This window comes from Triturus cristatus, chromosome 10 (assembly GCF_964204655.1).
Source record: "Triturus cristatus chromosome 10, aTriCri1.1, whole genome shotgun sequence".
Lineage (NCBI taxonomy): Eukaryota > Metazoa > Chordata > Amphibia > Caudata > Salamandridae > Triturus > Triturus cristatus.
Genome location: NC_140593.1, coordinates 413,356,754 through 413,375,289, shown reverse-complemented (window position 1 = coordinate 413,375,289; position 18,536 = coordinate 413,356,754). Strand labels below are relative to the sequence as shown.

Sequence of the window (18,536 nt, the reverse complement as noted above, 5' to 3'; positions counted from 1 at the left end):
CTATCCACCAGGTGTTGCCGCAGTTCAGGGAAACATTTCTCGAGCAGGTGTTCCTTCAGTACTAGGTCAAACAACTCCTCGTAGTTCCTCACTTCACTGCCCTGAATCCAACCTTCCAGTGCCTTCTTTGCATAGTCCAGGAAGTCCACCCAATTCTGCGTGCCCAGTTTGTGACTACCCCTGAACTTCTGTCTGTACTTTTCAGGTGTTAGTCCAAACTTTCTGATGAGCGCCAGTTTCATGGTGGGGTAGTGGGTCTGCTCATCCTCCTCGAGGGCCAATAAAGCATCCCTACCCGCTGGAGGCATGTACTTGTACAATCCCCCTCCCCAGTACTTCTCTGGAACCCCATGGGCCCTCAATGAGACCTCATAGGCCGCTAGCCACTTGGCGATATCGTCGCCCACTCCATAGCTAGCTACTATGTCCTTTGGCAGGTATGGTTTAGATTCCCTGGTGATCTCTTGGGTCTGGCTGCCACCATTAGGAACAGGTTGTGCCCCGATTCTCAAGATCTGAAGATCTATTTCTTTCAGTCGCAATTCATGGGCCATCCTCTGCTCCTCCTTCTCCTTTTCCAGCCTTGCTAAGTCCCATGTGAGCTGTCTTTTCTCCCTCCGGTCCGTTAGCTCCACTTCAGACAAGCCACCGCTAGAGGCACTGCTGCCCTTCCTAGAAATGGTTCTGGGCCCTGCTGACAGGTTCCCCACCTCAGGTTGGTACATCTCAGCCCCCTCGGGGTCAGGCTCTCCATCCCTGTCTTCCTCCTCAGCCTTGCTTTCCCTGCGTGCCTCCCCCCAAGCCCTTAAGCTGGTTTGGAGTGCACCCTTCTTTGCTCCTGGGGGACAGTACACCCCCTCCCGCTGGCAAAACTCCCTGAGTTGGGCCACAGTGTACGTTTCTAGATTTTCTAGTACAAACTCCATCTTGCCCACTCAGGTTAGAGGACAGGTTTTGTGCAGTAACTATGCAGGGGGGTACCTTTAATAATACCTCCTCCCACCACCAGAGTAAATTTGGAAAAAACAAAAACCCACAATTAGGAAGGCCGCTCTTGAGAAAACTCCCGGTGTAGGCCTATGGACTACCCACATTTATTGTTGAGTATGCGTAGGCACAGCTCTATCCCACCACTGAACACCAATTTATGTTGGAAACAGCCCACTCCCACTCCGCAGGGTGGTGGTGGACTCCCCGAACACACTGTGGTAGCTTGGCTCGAGTGGTCAGGAATCAGGCTCCGTGCTAAGCATACAACATACCCAAACAATAACCATGCGTGCATCCGTTCCAAAAACGACTCTATACCGTAAAAATTATGAAAATAACTCTCTTTATCTGCTTTTTCTCTTAGTTGCTGATTGGGAGAATAAATAAGTCAATCACAATATACAAATCTTAAATAGTGCAGGACAAATAAATACTGTCTGGAGATTCAATAAATAGGGGTGATCATAAATATAAAGGACATAAATAACAGTGCAGGTAATACAGGCAATTAAATATTCTGAGGCAATAAATACTGTCACCAATAAATATTGTACACCAACAAGTCCTGTGGACCAATAAATATAGTGAAGCAATAAATAGGTTAACCACAATAAATACAGGGCCCCCCAATAAATAATTAAGAGTATACAGCAACACTCATGTAATCAGATCACTTTTCAATTCCTAAGGGCTGATTTGGCCCAGGCACAGCTTGTAGGGTTGTGGAAGGCTTGAGGGGTTCTACTCCCTGGCTGGGACAAGGCTGAGGCCTAAACTGAGGTAGATCAAGGGGGGGAATACCAGTGCCCTGGCTTTCTCTCTCCACACAACCTCTCTAGGTTAGTCCCAATTCACCCCTGGCACAGTCAGGTTGGTTCCAGCACCTCCCTAGCCCCTTAGAGCAGTCTCTCAGGTCTCCACAGGGCCTTAGGCGCCCTCTACTCCACTTACTGCCCTTTTTCTGATGTTCCGACGCCGCTGGAGTCGTGTCGATGCCGTGAGGCGGTTCCGGTTCGGTCTCGGCGGCCTCGGCACAATGTCAGTTCTAGACGACGCCGGTAGGCGGTTCCGGTCCGATGTCGGCGGCCTCGGTTCGATCTCGACCTCCGATTCGACGGCGTCGGGCAGTCTCTACTCGATGTCGACTTCGGGCGGCTCCGGTCCGATGGCGCTCTCGGCTTCGATGACGTCGGCCGGCCTGGCCTCGATGTCGACTTCCGGCGACTCCGGGGTGCGATCCTCACCCCCGACCTCCGGTGCTCCTCCTCTCAGGTTCCGGGCGACTCCGGAGTGCGATCCTCACTCCCGACCTCCGGTACACTTCACCTCGGTCTCCGACGACTCCGGAGGGCGGACTTCACTCCTCCGATGACGCCGCTCACTCGACCTCGGTTAACTTCCTCCTCGACCTTTGGTATTCCTCACGACCTCCGTCGGCGCCCTCTCACGACCTCAGGCGGCTCCGGGTACGACGTCTGCTTCTTCAGTCAGCGCCGCTTCTCCACCTCGGGCTCCAGGTCTTAGGCTACTCGACGCCGGACTCCAGGGAAACCAGTTTCCAGGTCAGGAACTTGCTGCTTTCTGCTTCTAAGGCCTGTTCCTGCTGTCCAGGTCCTTAGGATGAGTTTTTCTGGCTTCTTCCCACACAGGGCTACAGGCTGGGATCCATCAGTAGGGACTAGTATCAAGGGTGGGTTTATGGACCCCACTCCAGGCACAAGTTTCCACCCCTGCTGCTTCACTCCTTCCTCCTTCACTGTTGTGCTGCTCTCTCTTCACCAGTCAGGTGCCAACTGCCAGCTCCAACTGCCAACACTCTGTCTTAACCTCCCAACATTCTAAACCGCCTCCAACTGTCACAGAGTTCTGGAATGTTCTGGAAGGTGCTGGTAGGTTCCAGTGGATGCTGGTGATGTCACAGGTGGCCACCATTTTGTGCTTCAGGCCCTCAGACAGAAGTTTCAGGGGTAGGTAAAATGGCTCCCTGAATCTGCAGCAACACTAAAAAGTCTGGTGGTTCCCAAAAAGGAAAAATTCAAACAGGGTTTGAGGCAAAAGTGGGACAAAATAAATAATGATGAGGAGGGACCACCCAAAGGGCTGACAGGTCTAACAGGCAATATGTCGGAATTCTTGCCATCTATGTGCCACACTGGGCTCCTGTCTGAACTTGTTCCAGGTGATCAATGTGAGTAACAGAGCCATGTAAGTGTCCAGAGTGTAGCACCATGTCCAGCCGAGAGTGCGGGTCATGTATGGCTGAACAATCTGTACGTATGCATGCATGCATTTTCATTATTATTTTTGGGAAGAAATTAGGCTGGTTATACAGCAACTATTCTCTTTAAAGATGGACTAAACTGATTGTTCAATATTTATGGCGCTTAACAAAAGCTTTTTCCAGCAGCTGTGCAATCAGGTTGGTTACATGTTGCAATTTTTTTGTAGCAGGCCTACACTTTCATTTGTTACAGGAAATCTGTTTTTAATGTAATAGCTACATTTTTGACATTCACAAATTGTTTTCAATCCACTCTAGAGGTTGCAAAAAAAAGTATTACGATGTTGCAGTTTTATTTTTCTATTTTGATCTGTGACAATATAAGTCATTGGGTTAATGTCGGTGGCTCGTGGCAGTGACGCAAATGACATTTCCAAGTCGTACATTAATACATTCATGCTGCAGAAAATGATTTCGCATTAGAGGAAATATGTATTGGAGCACTGTAAATCGAGACAGGTCAAGTTCTGACACATGGACTTCTGGTCTAATTATAACAGCATCGCTCCTTCTCGCTACGGCCCATTGCCCAGAGGCCACAGCCCACGACCATTGTCCACGGTCACTGCGACAGAACAAATCTCACATTACGGCGACGTGACATCGTCTGCATTCTTGACATACCTTCAGGACAAAGCAGTGGTCGGTGGGCGCTTTATACTTCATTTTGCACTGCGTCGCATAGTAAACATTCACATTCTCAAACTGAACGAAGCACGACAGGTCCCGGGAAGTCTAGAAATAAAAAGGGAAAAAAAATGTAATTGGTACAAGCAATACACCGAGGTCACGTTGCATGAAAGAGCCGGCTAACACCGGTTTAATAGCGTTAAACTGTTGTTCTTTCTCGTCATAGCGGCAGCAGGGAATGCATACACGCTGTACACTCTTGCAGCATTTGTTACATTACTTTGCCTGTGAACCGTGCCACTGACAGCGGAAGGTCAAGTTGCCTTTTGAGAAGCAGCAATAACAGAACAAACTCGGAATTACAAACATTCTCCGCTGCGTTTTACTGCCTGACGTAAAGGCTCCAGTGTGGGGCTAACCGACCGTGAAAGAGCCTCGCGGATGCACCTTGGCGGGAATGGGAAACCAGGTTCGAGCTAATTTATGCAAATAGGTGACAAGCTTGCGACAACGCTCGGATGATGATGGTTTTTGGTGTCCCTCGCGGCATTTTGCACAGTTTATTTTCCAATAGGATACATAATTATGATCGGAATATAAATACCCCCACCCCCCCGCTAAACTACTATGCGTTGTATTCAGTCTTCATTCAGATTACTGCAAAAACTGCTCTGAAGTCTAAGCCGCATCTCTCTTTTGCAGCAGGTTACAATTGACTGTGTATTGTTCTCCGGATATATTTCCATGGCAACAAGAACGTGCCTTGCGTCTAGGAGGTACGCGGCGGCCAGGCAGAGACAATATAACGGAGGAAACCTGCGCATTCTGACACATTTAACGGTGGTTGTGCACCGACCTAGCTACCAGAACGCACTCACGAGTCAATCGATAGGTGCTCGGGAGGCGAACTACCCGAGTTTATCAATTTTCTGCCACAAAACACAATTTGACATATCATTTATTTCCCATCAAAATATTCCTCATAATGAATGCAGTACTGTGGAAAGCTATTACGCATTCTAATGTCATTCTCCTCTCTCCCGCCTTGCCCTGAGTGAAAGCGAGGTTAATTTGTTTCTAATTTCCAAATACCGCCGGCAGTGCAGCTGCTAGACAGATTTCTATCAGGACTGCTTTGCGGGCAGCCTCTGCCTCCGTGGCAAAGAAACTAGGCGAATATACAGTAGAAAAAATTAGCAAAATGATGCCCTTGTTCTTGTTGTCACGGGCCAGTGTCGAGAGTCTCTTCAGATGTGGGCTGACAGAAGTTGTAAATGTAAATTAAATGAATACTAATCAATAATGCGAATAGACTTCCCTACCTCATTAAAACTGTAGGAGGACATCAGGAGATACCATTTTACTGCACAGTTTACAGGTTTCAGTGGAAAAATGCGGAATAAAGTACACTGACTGTTTTTTGCTATTTTTTTCTGTGTAATTGCCGTGTCATTGTCAGATGGAATCAGTGAATATTAAAACCACATCAAACCAGTGCTATTTACAGAAACGTGTAACTCTGTGTAAATAGGGTAAATACGTAGGAGCCAGATTACTCAACATTTTTCTTTTAAATGTTGTCACCACAGGTTTCTAAGCGAGGGTGCACGTTTACTCTTTATTTGTACAGTCCATACGATGTGATGGGTTCACTCGATCTTTGCTGACGGAATCCTTTTTGCTTCCTTTACCTGTGAATAAATCACGTTATAAAGAATGGTATCCCACCAGGATGTCCACAGTTTGCAAGTGAAAAACCTACTACAGCCACTTACTCTGCCCACTGCCTGTACAGACACCGCACAAAGGGTTTGGTGTTATCACTACCTCTCTGACTGATTGTTTGGTTGGGGTCAGGGTCAATGTGGAGATGATTTTATTTTTAGCTTAGTGTCCTGAACTTTGTGCTTTTAGAATAAACAACAGAACAAAACATGTATGAAAATAAGGGACCAAAAAGGTTCAAACATGTTCTGGTTAGATAAAGTGTGCAAAGAGCTAGCCTGTTAGATCAGTGGCGGCTGGTAATCTTTGAAAGAGATTGGCTGTAGTAACTGACCTGAATTCCAACGTGCCAAGCCAGCCCACCTTCCTTCAGGTAGACATATGAAGATTCTCTCCAAGACATTTTTTTTAACATGGGGTCAATTAATACATTTTACAGTCTACTTTTCACCTATATTTGCTAAGACGTCATAGGCTCTGAAAGGGCATACAAGATAAATTATAATTGCTCAGGGTGACACTTAACTAATGCAACCTGTTAACACTATAAATGAAAGCAGACACTCCGGATAGTGCATAGAAGTCTAAAACATGCTTAATGCAAAAACAGCCAGCGAGCATCAAAGGCTGCCTTCACTCAATTCTGCAATCCTTGCTTTGTTGTGTCAAGTTCAAAATGAGGCTACGCATACTAGGACAGTTGATCCGAACTGTGCAATGTACAAAACAGAATGGCAACATGGCAGTGCATTTAAAATACGTGTCAGTGTGCAATAATGCTGATGCTTTAGTGACCTTTCACCTGGTGTGCAAACAAAATCGCTATTGATTAATACAAATGACACGATAGCACTGATTGAGGCACATACGTGAATTTACATTCTCAGCTTGCCTGTTGTGTTGATAACACTAAACCTGGCAACTGGAAGATGATGTCTTCCAGCCAAGACGAGGCGCACTTTTTGCATCTGAAAGTGTGATTTTTGAAAAACTGTGATTCTGGTAGTAACTGAGGGGCATATTTACATTTCTTTCACGCAACACAGCACAGCAAGTCAACGTTAATACAAATATTTCTCCTCGTCATATGTCTGTCGGGTAGGCACACTAATTTGGTGAAAACCCAGGTTTAGAAGTCTTTGTAAATCTGGATATGCATCAAAATACATGGGGTGAATGCACGGGAACGCCATGCTCCACCAATGTAACGCCTAACCCCGCAAAGTAATGCAAGGCAGTGCTATACACTGCATTCTGTTCCTTTGCATTTACTAAACCATGCAAAGCCATGTAGAGTGGCTTAGCGTGACTTTGTAAATCTCAGTTAAGGTTTGGGTACCCTTGCGATGACTTGCGTCACCCAAGGACAACTGAGTCCATATTAAATCTGCCTCCAAGTATATGTATAGCCACTTTTGAACCCTCTGCTCTTCTTTGTTTCTCTGACACCCATGACCTCGCCTCTGCACCTGCTCATTAGAACAGCAACACATAGAATTGTGGGGGTGAACATACAACTTCTGCCCTCTGTGAAAGAGTACAGAGTTGAAGGAGGCTGCGAAAATATGACCCAGAGAGAAACAACAATTGAGGTCGGCTGAGCAACTATGACCGAGAGAGAGAAAAACAATTGTGACAAATCCAGGTCAAATGGTACCAGGGCAATCAGAGTTTCTTGGATCCCAGTTGTCACAAGGGGCTGTATTTTCCTTCTGGTGTGTTGGGGTCCTTTATAGTGCGGATCCCTATACCTGGAGGATGCTATTCCATTTAGCACTTGTTTCTCAGGGTACTAAGGCAGAGCAGTCCACGCCTTAGTTAGTGATGTACTGTGGACTAGAAACGCAGAAATCAGCAAATAGCACTGAATAAGTTAATGCCCAATCAGTGCTGTTTCTTTAAAAGGGTAAAGTACTTTAATATACACAACACTGGATACTATCAGAAAAATTACAAATGCATACAAAGGATACACTTTGAAAAGGCCCTCACAAGTTATAGGGGTTTGCATCTAAAGGTCACAGGTGACAAGTAACTCCTAAATCTAGACTAGGATTAATAGGTCTGTGGCACCTTTAACAATGCCAGCAAACCATAACCTCTAAAATCACCACTACCCCCCCCAATGCACAAATAGTAAAACATGGGAGATGTGTAAAAATAAAAAGCCACGTCTACTGATTTTTATCAGAGGAGTGTTTACAATGCAAGCAACAATGGAAGCACAGACTTCTTAACAGCAACAACCCTTTTAGGCTGTTTTAACAAATGAGGACATATTTTTCGTTTCAGCTTACACAAACCTAGCCAATTGGCTTTGGCACCCATAAAAGTAACATTGCAGCAAAACATTTTAGGTCTCAGGGGTGCTTTAGGGAGGTTGCAGCCCCTGAATTTCACACAGCAAGCTTGCAGTCCTTCAGCTCCTCTGTGGCACCAGAACTATCAATATGCACATTTAAACCTACCACAAGGGCCTTCTAGGATGGGACTTTGGCTTAAGGCACTTTTCTCCTTCCTGGGCCATTCTTGTGGCCGCTGGCCAGCTCGGGATCATTACTTTCCATTTTTTGGAAACCTGATGCATTTGCTTGGGTGTCTCACAATCCCAATTTCCCCTGAATCCTTCCGTTGTCACCCATGTTAATCCCAGGAGGGCATGTTACAGCTACTGAACCATCTGGTCAGCACACACACTCACATGTCCTGGCACTTGTCTTTTCAGTGATACCAAAGGGGATGATGGACGGAGCGTTTGAGCAAATCAAGCACTCGCCCCCAGTCAACTGCTCTGTGCTTAATCCATCATCATTCTTTAGCTCACTCCACCACCCCAGTTCAGACATGGCCATATGCAAATCTAGTCTGACCCTGTGCCTCATGGGAACAGTCCAGCCCGAACTGCCAAGCCATGTCTTCCCTGGACCAGAAACAAGCATCCTCGGACCGATTTCGGGTTCATAACCCTCATCAGCCAGGCTATCTTGAATCCAGTGGCAAAGTGAGCAAGAGACCCACGTCTGGGCATACCCTGCCAACTTAGGGCGATCAAAGCTATACCAAAGGGGATGATGGACGGAGCGTTTGAGCAAATCAAACACTCACCCCCAGTCAACTGATCTGGGTTTAATCCATCATCATTCTTTAGCTCACTCCACCACCACATTTCAGACATGGCCATATGCAAATCAGTCTGACCCTGTGCCTCATGGGAACAGTCCAGCCCGATCTGCCAAGCCATGTCTACCCTGGACCAGAAACAAGCATCCTGGGACCGGTTTCGGGTTCATAACCCTCATCAGCCAGGCTATCTTGAATCCAGTGGCAAAGTGAGCAAGGGACCCACATCTGGGGATACCCTGCCAATTTAGGGCGAACAAAGCGATATCAAAGGGGATGATGGACGGAGCGTTTGAGCAAATCAAACACTCACCCCCAGTCAACTGATCTGGGTTTAATCCATCATCATTCTTTAGCTCACTCCACCACCCCAGTTCAGACATGGCCATATGCAAATCAGTCTGACCCTGTGCCTCATGGGAACAGTCCAGCCCGAACTGCAAAGCCATGTCTTCCCTGGACCGGAATCAAGCATCCTAGGACCAGGTTCGGGGTTTCCAGTCCAGGGAGGACCTGGCCTGGCAGTTCGGGCTGGACTGTTCCCATTGGGCACAGGGTCAAGACTGATTTGCATATGGCTGGGTCCAAACTGGAATGGCATGGTGAGCAAAAAAACGATGGATTTAGGCCCAGATCTCTGTACTGGGGTGAATGTATGACATTGTTTTGCATTCTGTCCATCAATAGTTCTTTTTGCACTTGTCTTTTCAGTGTCCTAGGGGTGAGCCGGTGCTGCTGCTACTCCCGCTCCCATAGGCAAGTTCACGAGGAGCAGGAAATGGAGTGTGACGGTGTTCACAGGGCTTGAGGATTTCCCCTCCTTAGAATGCCAGGCCCACTGGTCTGTGGACTCCCCAGGTGGAAGAGAGATCTGGTTCATCCACCTCTAAGGGGATACAAGTGCGAAAGTGCCAATGACCTAGCTGTTCCCCTGGGGGCATACACCAGGAACCTCGCTCCTCAGGGGGATATATTAAAAGCTACGGTCGTGGTCATGATTTGGACTCTTTGGTGGCTGCACAGAGCGTCAGATGACCTGCTGGAGACTGTGAGGAGGCTTGCATGAGCGACCCATTCAAATGGAATTTTCTCTGGACTTATTTTGATGGGAGTGGGTCTTGTTTTGCCCCTTGTGGCCTGGTCCTGTCACAAGCAGTGTTCCAGCAGGGTCTCCCGGCCCCCACATCTTCACGGTAATATTCTGTCTGGTTCCATAGTAGTTTATAGGGGGTTTACAGCCCCTTTGCACTACTGCTTCTTCCTCCTAACAGAAATGGGCCGAAAATAACTTTTGATAGCATTTGATATTCTCCTGATCTGGCGTCTTTATTTTTAAGTAGTTAGTTGCCTATCACACATTGGCAAAAGTGATTTAAAAAAGACAATTCAAACTGCTCCAGTATCTAACTACACCCGATGAGTAGGATGTAAAACGACAGTGAACTGAAATAAAATCTGATTTCAGCCCCTAAAAAACACTGGTACTTTATCCTCTTTGAAAAGACATTGTAGAATATTGAATGTGAAGTGGTGATTGTGATGATAGAGGACTCCTCCACTGATCAGAGGTGCGTTCCAAGGAGATTTCCGTAAGGAGAGAGGAGGTCCACAAGTGTGAAAGAGGAAGGTGTAAAAACACTCAGCAGTTGAGAGGCCTACAGAAGAGGAACTTGGTGCAATTGAGTATGCACCTAATTCTGAACTTGGTGATATGCTGGAGTTGTCTGAGCAGTAGCCATTGGGGGTCCCTGTGTGGTTTGCACAACTGAACTATACAGTGCATGAGGATATGCACAAGCATATCACAACCCATGAGACGAATATGCCCCTTCGGTGTACTATAGTTTGCGGAAAGACCACATGCAGGTGTTGTATTTAGAGGGCAGGGTCTTCATATAAGTCTGTAGTAACTTGGGGAAAAAGTAAGTTCTTTATTTCATGTTAGGGCCTTTAGGTTACAGCAACAGCAGTTGGGTCCTGTCAGAGTTTCATCCTCCCTCCAACTATCCCTATCATCTGTCTTCCACTGCAGACGACACACCCACATTCTATTACATCATTCAGTCTCAGCATCCCAGACACCAGCTCAGAAATACAGGGAGTGAAAAATCTAGGCATCTTCTTTGATGCACAGCTATCTTTTGAAAGTCAGATCAGGGCCTCAGTTGGCATATGCTTCGGGGTGCTGAGACTGTTAAAGAAGCTTCTGAGGCTAATACCGGCCGAAGCACAAAAAACAGTAGAGCACGCCTTGCTGGTGTCACAGCTCGACTTACTGTGATGTGCTCTTCTTGGGTACTTCGAGAGGCAGGCTGGCAATGCTGCAAAAAGTACAAAACGTTGCAGCCCGGGTGCTTCTAAGATTACCAAAATGGTCTTCCATTAGCCACGGTTTGGCTAATCTTCACTGGCTCCCAGTTAAACACAGAATCCAATGCCAATTAACCTAAGACTTGAACAGTCTGAGGCAAGTTTCCACAAAACCTGAAGACCTGGTTCTTTAGACAGAGTTAGAAGCCCACTTGCCCCTGACTTGCCAGGCCCTGATTCTGCTTAGCGTGGGGACACTCCTTCGGAGTAACCAGGCGCTTTAAAAATCTAAAATTCATTCATTCATTCATTCATTCATTCATTCATTCAACAAATAGGGTACTACAGCAGGTCTGTAACAGCTCTTGACGTTGGGAATGGGGGAGATCAAAGTGAATATTTATGAATCCCTACCTGGCATCAGGTCATTGTGAAGGAAGGAGAGTACTTTCAGAGTAGGAAGCAGTAAGGTGCAGTTCGCCCAAATCATAGAAATTGCTTTAAACCCAGCAGGTAGGCAGGCGAGTAACCTGTTTACTGGATGTTTCAGCTTGGCCACCATCAATGCTCTTAACTACCACTCTCTAAAAGAACCAGCAGTGAAATTTTTACAAACACAACTGGCATTTTCTGAAGATTGGCAAATGAAAAGAGGAGTTCTAAGTATTGCAAGGTGGGTAAATTGTTATTAACTGCAAAATAGAAGTTGCTAATCAATGAAAAGTGAGAAAACAAAGTCTTAATATTTAATCATATACCATAATTTGGTATTTGTTATGATTAAAGGCCCTCTCACCTTTTCCACATAACTGGGAAAAAGATTCATAGGACTGTTGAGTTTGGAGAAGCCAATGCATCATTGTAACTAACCCTCTGCTGTGGTGCTGAAATCTTCATTATACTGATAAAATCATTACTTGTCCAAGGTTATCTTTCAAGCCTTGTGTTGATGAATCTATATCCACCTCATTCAAGAGGTCCAGTAATCAACCTCTGTAATAATGGCTTTTCTGGTATCTCACCTGCACATATTTTTTCTAGTTTTACATTTTTCTCTGCTTTTAGCATTTATTATTTATTGATGATTGCTCGGCCTTCAATTTTAAACAATGCTATAATGTCTCCTCTCATGTGAATGTTTTGCTTTGTAGCCCATTTTAACATAGCTTCTGCCACTATTAAATTGAGTTTTCAGTTTTGCTTTCTGCATTAGTGTGAATGTTTTATTGTGTAATAGTGTTAACTCTCAAGACATCATTATACAAGTGTCTAAGGCAATTGACCAGAAAGTGGCATAGTCACTTCACTAATAGCACGCACTATGTTTATTTTTATGCAACCTTTTAATGCAACCTACTGCGTTTGATTTTAGTACAGGTATACTATGTTAGCAATTTTTGTTTAGCCTATGGCCCGCTGTTACAACCCAGCTCATCTAAAAGGTGTAAAGCCTCGACCTCCGGTCCAGGCAGCACTCTCCCCGGCAGCCCCACCAGCTGATCTCCTGCCCGCAGTCCGCCACAAGCAGAGTTCAAGCCTCGCGCCAGACTCTGCCTCAGGTCTTGCGTTCTTTTTCGCTGTGTCATCGTTATTGCTAGGGTATTACTGCGGTGTAATTTTTCTGGGGCACTACTGTTGTGTTGGGTATTTTCTGGGTCATTACTGTGTGTGACTTTGGGCATATCGGAGATATCTTAGCGCCTTAGCGCTTCCCGCTTCCGCCGTGTCCTGCACCCCCACTAGCCCTGCCCTCTGACCCAGCCACACTCCCGCCTCCACCTCTACTCCCACCCACCTCCCCTACTTAATGGTGACAGCTGTGCAGTCGCGCCGAAGGCAAGCCTGTCTGCGCCCGTCAGCGCCTGGACCGCGCCCAGCACCAGACCCCCTGGCCCCCGCGAGTGCCATGACACCCGACACTGCTACGACTCCAACACCCTCCATGCACTCAACGCTTGCCAACCCTCCTCCTGCTTCCAGGCCACCCCAAAGCTCACTCACGGACCCTTCACCTGCCGAAAATGCAACTACAACAGCCAGCGCACACCTGCACGCCCTGCCCATCACACCGCTGCCGACCTCAACAAACTCAGCTGCATACTACTCAACACCCGCTCAGTCCACAAACACGCCATCGAACTCTGGGACCTGCTCGACTCCTCCGGCCCGGACGTCGCCTTCCTGACGGAGACCTGGATGAACACCTCCTCAGCGCCGGACATAGCCATAGCCATCCCGGACGGCTACAAGATCACCCGCAGGGACCGTAACAACAACAAACCAGGAGGACAAATCGCCATCATCCACAGGAACACTATCAGAGTCTCAACCAACACCGAAGACTCCCTCAGCATGGCTGAACACCTACACTTCCAGATCCACGTCAATCACAACACCACCCTCAGAGGAACCCTCATCTACCGACCCCTGGCCTCTGCGCACAATTCAGCGATTCCATCGTTGACCTCATCAGCACACACGCCCTCGCCTCCACAGACTACATCCTCCTCAGGGACCTGAACTTCCACCTCGAGAACGCCAACGACAGGAACACCACAACCCTGATCGCCAACCTTGGACTCAAACAGCTCGTCATGACACCCACCCACTCCGCGGGACACACGCTGGACCCCATCTTCTCTGCCAGTAACCACATCACCTTCAGCCACACCACCGAACTCCACTGGACCGACCACCATTGCATCAATTTTTCCTTCGAAAAACACACCGCACACAACCAACCGCAACGGATCTCACACCGCAACTGGAAAAAAGTCTCAGAAGACCAGCTTATCACCACCCTTGCCTGAAACCCTCCACCCGAGCCCTCCGAGACCGACGCAGCGGCCCACAACTTCCGACAATGGATCGACGACTGCGCCAACATCCTCCCCCCGATCAGGAAACCCTCCAACAAGCGCACCAACACGAGAGCCATCTGGTTCAACGCCGACCTCCTGAACTCCAAGCACACCTGCCGAAGACTCGAGAAGCAGTGGCGCAACGACCAGACACCAGACAACCACGCTGCCCTCACGAACGACAGACACAAACACCACCAACTCATCCGATCCGCTAAAAGAACCTCCTGCAAGGAACACATCGACAACAACGCACATGACAGCAAAGAGCTCTTCAACATCGTGAAAGAACTCACCACCCCCAGCTCCAGCTCCAATGACGTAGCACCGTCACAAGAACTCTGCGACTCCCTAGCCACTTTCTTCCACCGCAAGATCACCGACATCCACAGCAGCTTCGACACCCAGACGCCAACAGACGCCGACACCCCTGACTCAACACCCACCAAACACACCGACCTCCTGCTCTCCTGGAACCACGTCAACGACGAAGACACCATCAAAATCATGAACACCATCCACTCCGGCTCACCCTTCGACCCCTGCTCCCACCACATCTTCAACAAGGCAAGCTCCATCATCGCACCCCAACTCAGAAAGCTGGAAACACGCCGAGATCAACGCCCTACTCAAGAAACCCAATGCCGACCCAAAGGACCTCAAGAACTTCCGACCCATCTCCCTGCTCCCGTTCCCAGCGAAAGTCTTTGAAAAGACAGCCAACAGACCCGCTTCCTGGAGGAAAATAACATCCTGGACCACTCCAAATCCGGATTCCGTAGCAACCACAGCACCGAAACCACCCTCATTGCCGCCACTGACGACATCGAAACCATACTGGACAACGGCGAAACCACGGCCCTCATCCTCCTGGACCTCTCGGCCGCCTTCGACACCGTCTGCTACCACACCCTGCGCACACGCCTCCACGACGCAGGAATTCGAGACCAAACCCTGGATTGGATCACCTCCTTCCTCACTGGCAGAACCCAGAGAGTCCGCCTCCCCCCTTCCGATCCGAAGCCACCACGATCACCTGCGGCATACCCCAAGGATCATCCCTCAGCCCAACCCTTTTTAACATCTACATGGCACCGCTTGCCAACATCGCCCTACGCTGACGACACCCAGCTGATCCTCTCCCTCACCAAGGCCCCCACCACCGCCAAATCCAACCTCCACGAGGGAATGAAGGCCGTCGCAGACTGGATGAAGACCAGCCAGCTGAAGCTGAACTCGGATAAGACAGTGGTCCTCATCCTCGGATCCACCCCCTCCGCATGGGACGACTCCTGGTGGCTGGCCATGCTGGGAGTCGCCCTGACAACCACGCACGCAACCTGGGTTTCATCCTGGACTCCACGCTCTCTAAGACCCGGCAAGTTAACACTGTCTCCTCCTCCTGCTTCAACACCCTCCATAGGCTCCGAAAGATCTACAGATGGATCCCCACTGACACCAGAAGGACGGTCACCCAAGCACTCGTCAGCAGCAGGCTGGACTACGGCAATGCCCTCTACGCAGGAACCACGGCCACACACCAGAAGAGACTCCAACGCATACAAAACGCCTCCGCACGCCTCATCCTCGGACTCCCTTGTCACAGACACATCACCACCCACCTTAGAGAGCTGCACTGGCTCCCGGTCAACAAGAGGATCACCTTCAAGCTCCTCACCTATGCCCACAAAGCACTCCACAACGCCGGACCAGCATACCTTAACAATCGACTATCTTTCTACACCCCGAACCACCAGCTTCGCTCTGCCGACCTCGCCCTCGCCACCATCCCACGCATCCGCAGAACGGCCACCGGCGGCGGATCTTTCTCCCACCTCGCCGCCAAGACGTGGAACACCCTCCGCGCCCACCTACGGCAGACCCAGGACCTGCTGACCTTCAGGAGACTCCTCAAGACCTGGCTGTTCGATCAGTAGCTGCTCCCCCCACCCCCTTAGCACCTTGAGACCCACACAGGTGAGTAGCGTGCTCTACAAATGTCTTGATTGATTGATTGAAAAGCCATCACAATTAAGCTGATATTACCCACTGTTCACATTACTGATTTCGATCATGGAATTATTAGATTTATGAATAAAACACTTAACACGCATATTTTTGTATATTAAAGCGATTCACAAAATGCTTAGTTGAAATCTTCTCTAGAAATCAACAATGTCAAAATAGGCATACAGGTGTTTGTCCTGTGTGCCAGATTTGAAATGTCATTGTAAATAGCGTACAATATATACATGGCTGTAAATGCTCTCCTTACATTTTTCACACCCACACATGACATTTTGAGTTTGTAGAATTATATATTTATTTTTAAATTGCAATATTTATTTGCACCTACTTTTAGAAGTCTCCCTGGGCATATGCCTAGGAAATGAATACATTCCTGACTGTAATGGGATTCCCCAATAATTCCAGGAGTAATTATGGAAACTTGTGACTGCTGCATAGTCCCCAATGTACTTTCTTGTGTAAACACTGAAGCCCACTTAGCAAAGCAAATCTCAATAGTTATGCCTTCTAATCAGTTACAACAAGAGCACTGGACAGCATAGGGAATGGCAGTCCCATTTCTACCCTGTGGAATCACCTAGTGTCTGGGTATTATGTCACACCCCCTTTGCGGTTACGCAGCAGCATCGGAAGCCGATGAGTGGCCTTATTTCTGTTGCAAATATATAGGCTATGCCACCAAGGATGCTCTATAATGCCCCCCAAAAACTGTTAGAAAGCAAATGCTAGCCTTCTGGCAAAATCAATCTTTAAATTTTCATTCCCTCACAGTTACTTGGTCCATTCTTGTTTGAGATGAGTGAGGATCAACGGTAGTGTTGAAAATATTACTAGACTATAATGGCCTGTACTCATTACTTTAACGTATCGATAGGACTTTTTCCGCTTTTCAGGTCTCCGATTTCAGATGCAACCATAACAATTGTAGTAGCAGAGGTGACTAGCAGGTTTCAGTTCTATTTGCAAAAACAGTACTGGTTCACAGAACATTACTTAGGTTTTTGCCCCTGTAGAAGTATCGAAGGCAACAATATTTACATCAGGTAATACTTGTTTGACTGGCAAGACAGAAAAAAGTCGTTAGGCTAGTTTTTTTTTTTTAGTTCAGGCAACTGCTAATAACAAATATCGAACACAAAATATGAAAGCTCCCTGACTAAGACATGACAATTTAGGAAAAGTATGCAACCCCTTTCAAAGCCTTAGAGCCTAACATAGTGGGTTTTACCGTCCATTAAAGGCCCGCTCCAGCGTTAAAGGCCCCCGCCGAAGACACGGGCCTTTAACGGTTTTGGGGGGCATGAGAGAACATCTTCCTCATGGTGGCAAGTCCTTTATACATATCTGCAGCAGAAAGAAGGCAATTTAGGCATATATTTTGAATCTCACGATGTACAAATATTATTTATTATTTGTTAAACTTGCTTGTTTAATACAATTATTGCGTCATCAAATGCATCCCTAGATGGCTAGTAGATGCAATCTGAATCCTGTTTTCAGACAAATGGTTGGCTGTATGTTTATTTCATGTTCTTGCAAACAAGTTACAGGTGGAGAATAATTTACTACAGGGGTGTTTTTGGCCCCACTTGTCTTTAGTGTTTCACTAGTAACTTACTCGAGTGACTGAAAACTAAATTTTACTCTTCACCAATATAGGCAACATTTCTATGATCAAACTAATGTATGCGGGTGACACAGCATTCTATTTGCGGACACCTCTTAGGGCCCGATTTATATGCTGGTGGAGAGGGTACTCAATTGCAGTGGCAATGGAGTTCCCTCCCTGCCGATATAGTGGTCCGCCCACCAAATTTTATTGTGGCTGAACCTTAAGTTTGGGCACATCGGAGACAATTCTGTCCCCGCCGTTCTCCGGTGGCCCCAGGGAGTAAGGACCGTCGGAGAAACGGCTAGATGTCTGCCTACCCAATATAGATGGGCAGACATGTAGTTATTTTTTGCTGTTTCTTACAGCCAGGTAAAACCTGGCAGTAAGAACAGTAAAATCATCCTAATGGTCTTCTGGTCAGGGGGGAAGCCACCTATGGCCAGGGGAACATTATTTTTTTTCTTTTAAAAAATAAAAGCCAGTTTTGGGATTTTCTCTCTGAAAAGAAAAAAAGAATTCCTTCAGCTGCAGCCCTGCAGTAAACAGTAAAATGCATTGGCAGGAACCGCTGTAATGGCGGATAATGCCAATGATTTTATAAATGACAGCCTGCTTTGCGGTTATTTATAAATTAGGTGGGTGGTCTCTCCACCATGGGGATGGTGGAATGGCCCCATGGTGGAATGGCGGGCTGCCCGCCCAGATATAAATCTGGGCCTTAGTTACCAAGGACAGTTTAAATATTCTTATGATAATCACTTACTTGTTAGCATAATAAAAACAAATATAATTGTTTTTGAATATCCTACTACGCAATTCAGTGGAATATAAATATATAGGCTAAAAGGGTAAGAGTCTTTAAACACTTGGGATAGCACTTAACTTTAACACGGAAATTTCATCTGACCATTTACTGACGTAAAGGGCACAAAACAATGAAAGCTCTATGTCTGACTGTAAATTTGTTATTTTCCCATAC

General features: G+C 47.2%; 1 protein-coding gene across 1 annotated transcript in view; it reads right to left on the bottom strand.

Moving 5' to 3' along the window:
* APBB1IP (amyloid beta precursor protein binding family B member 1 interacting protein) overlaps positions 1 to 18,536 on the bottom strand; it is a 788,839-nt gene that overhangs the window by 117,964 nt on the left and 652,339 nt on the right. The window contains exon 11 of the mRNA XM_085631699.1: positions 3,896 to 4,006. Within this exon, the coding sequence (XP_085487825.1) occupies positions 3,896 to 4,006 (111 nt within the window). The remainder of the gene's footprint in view (positions 1 to 3,895; positions 4,007 to 18,536) is intronic.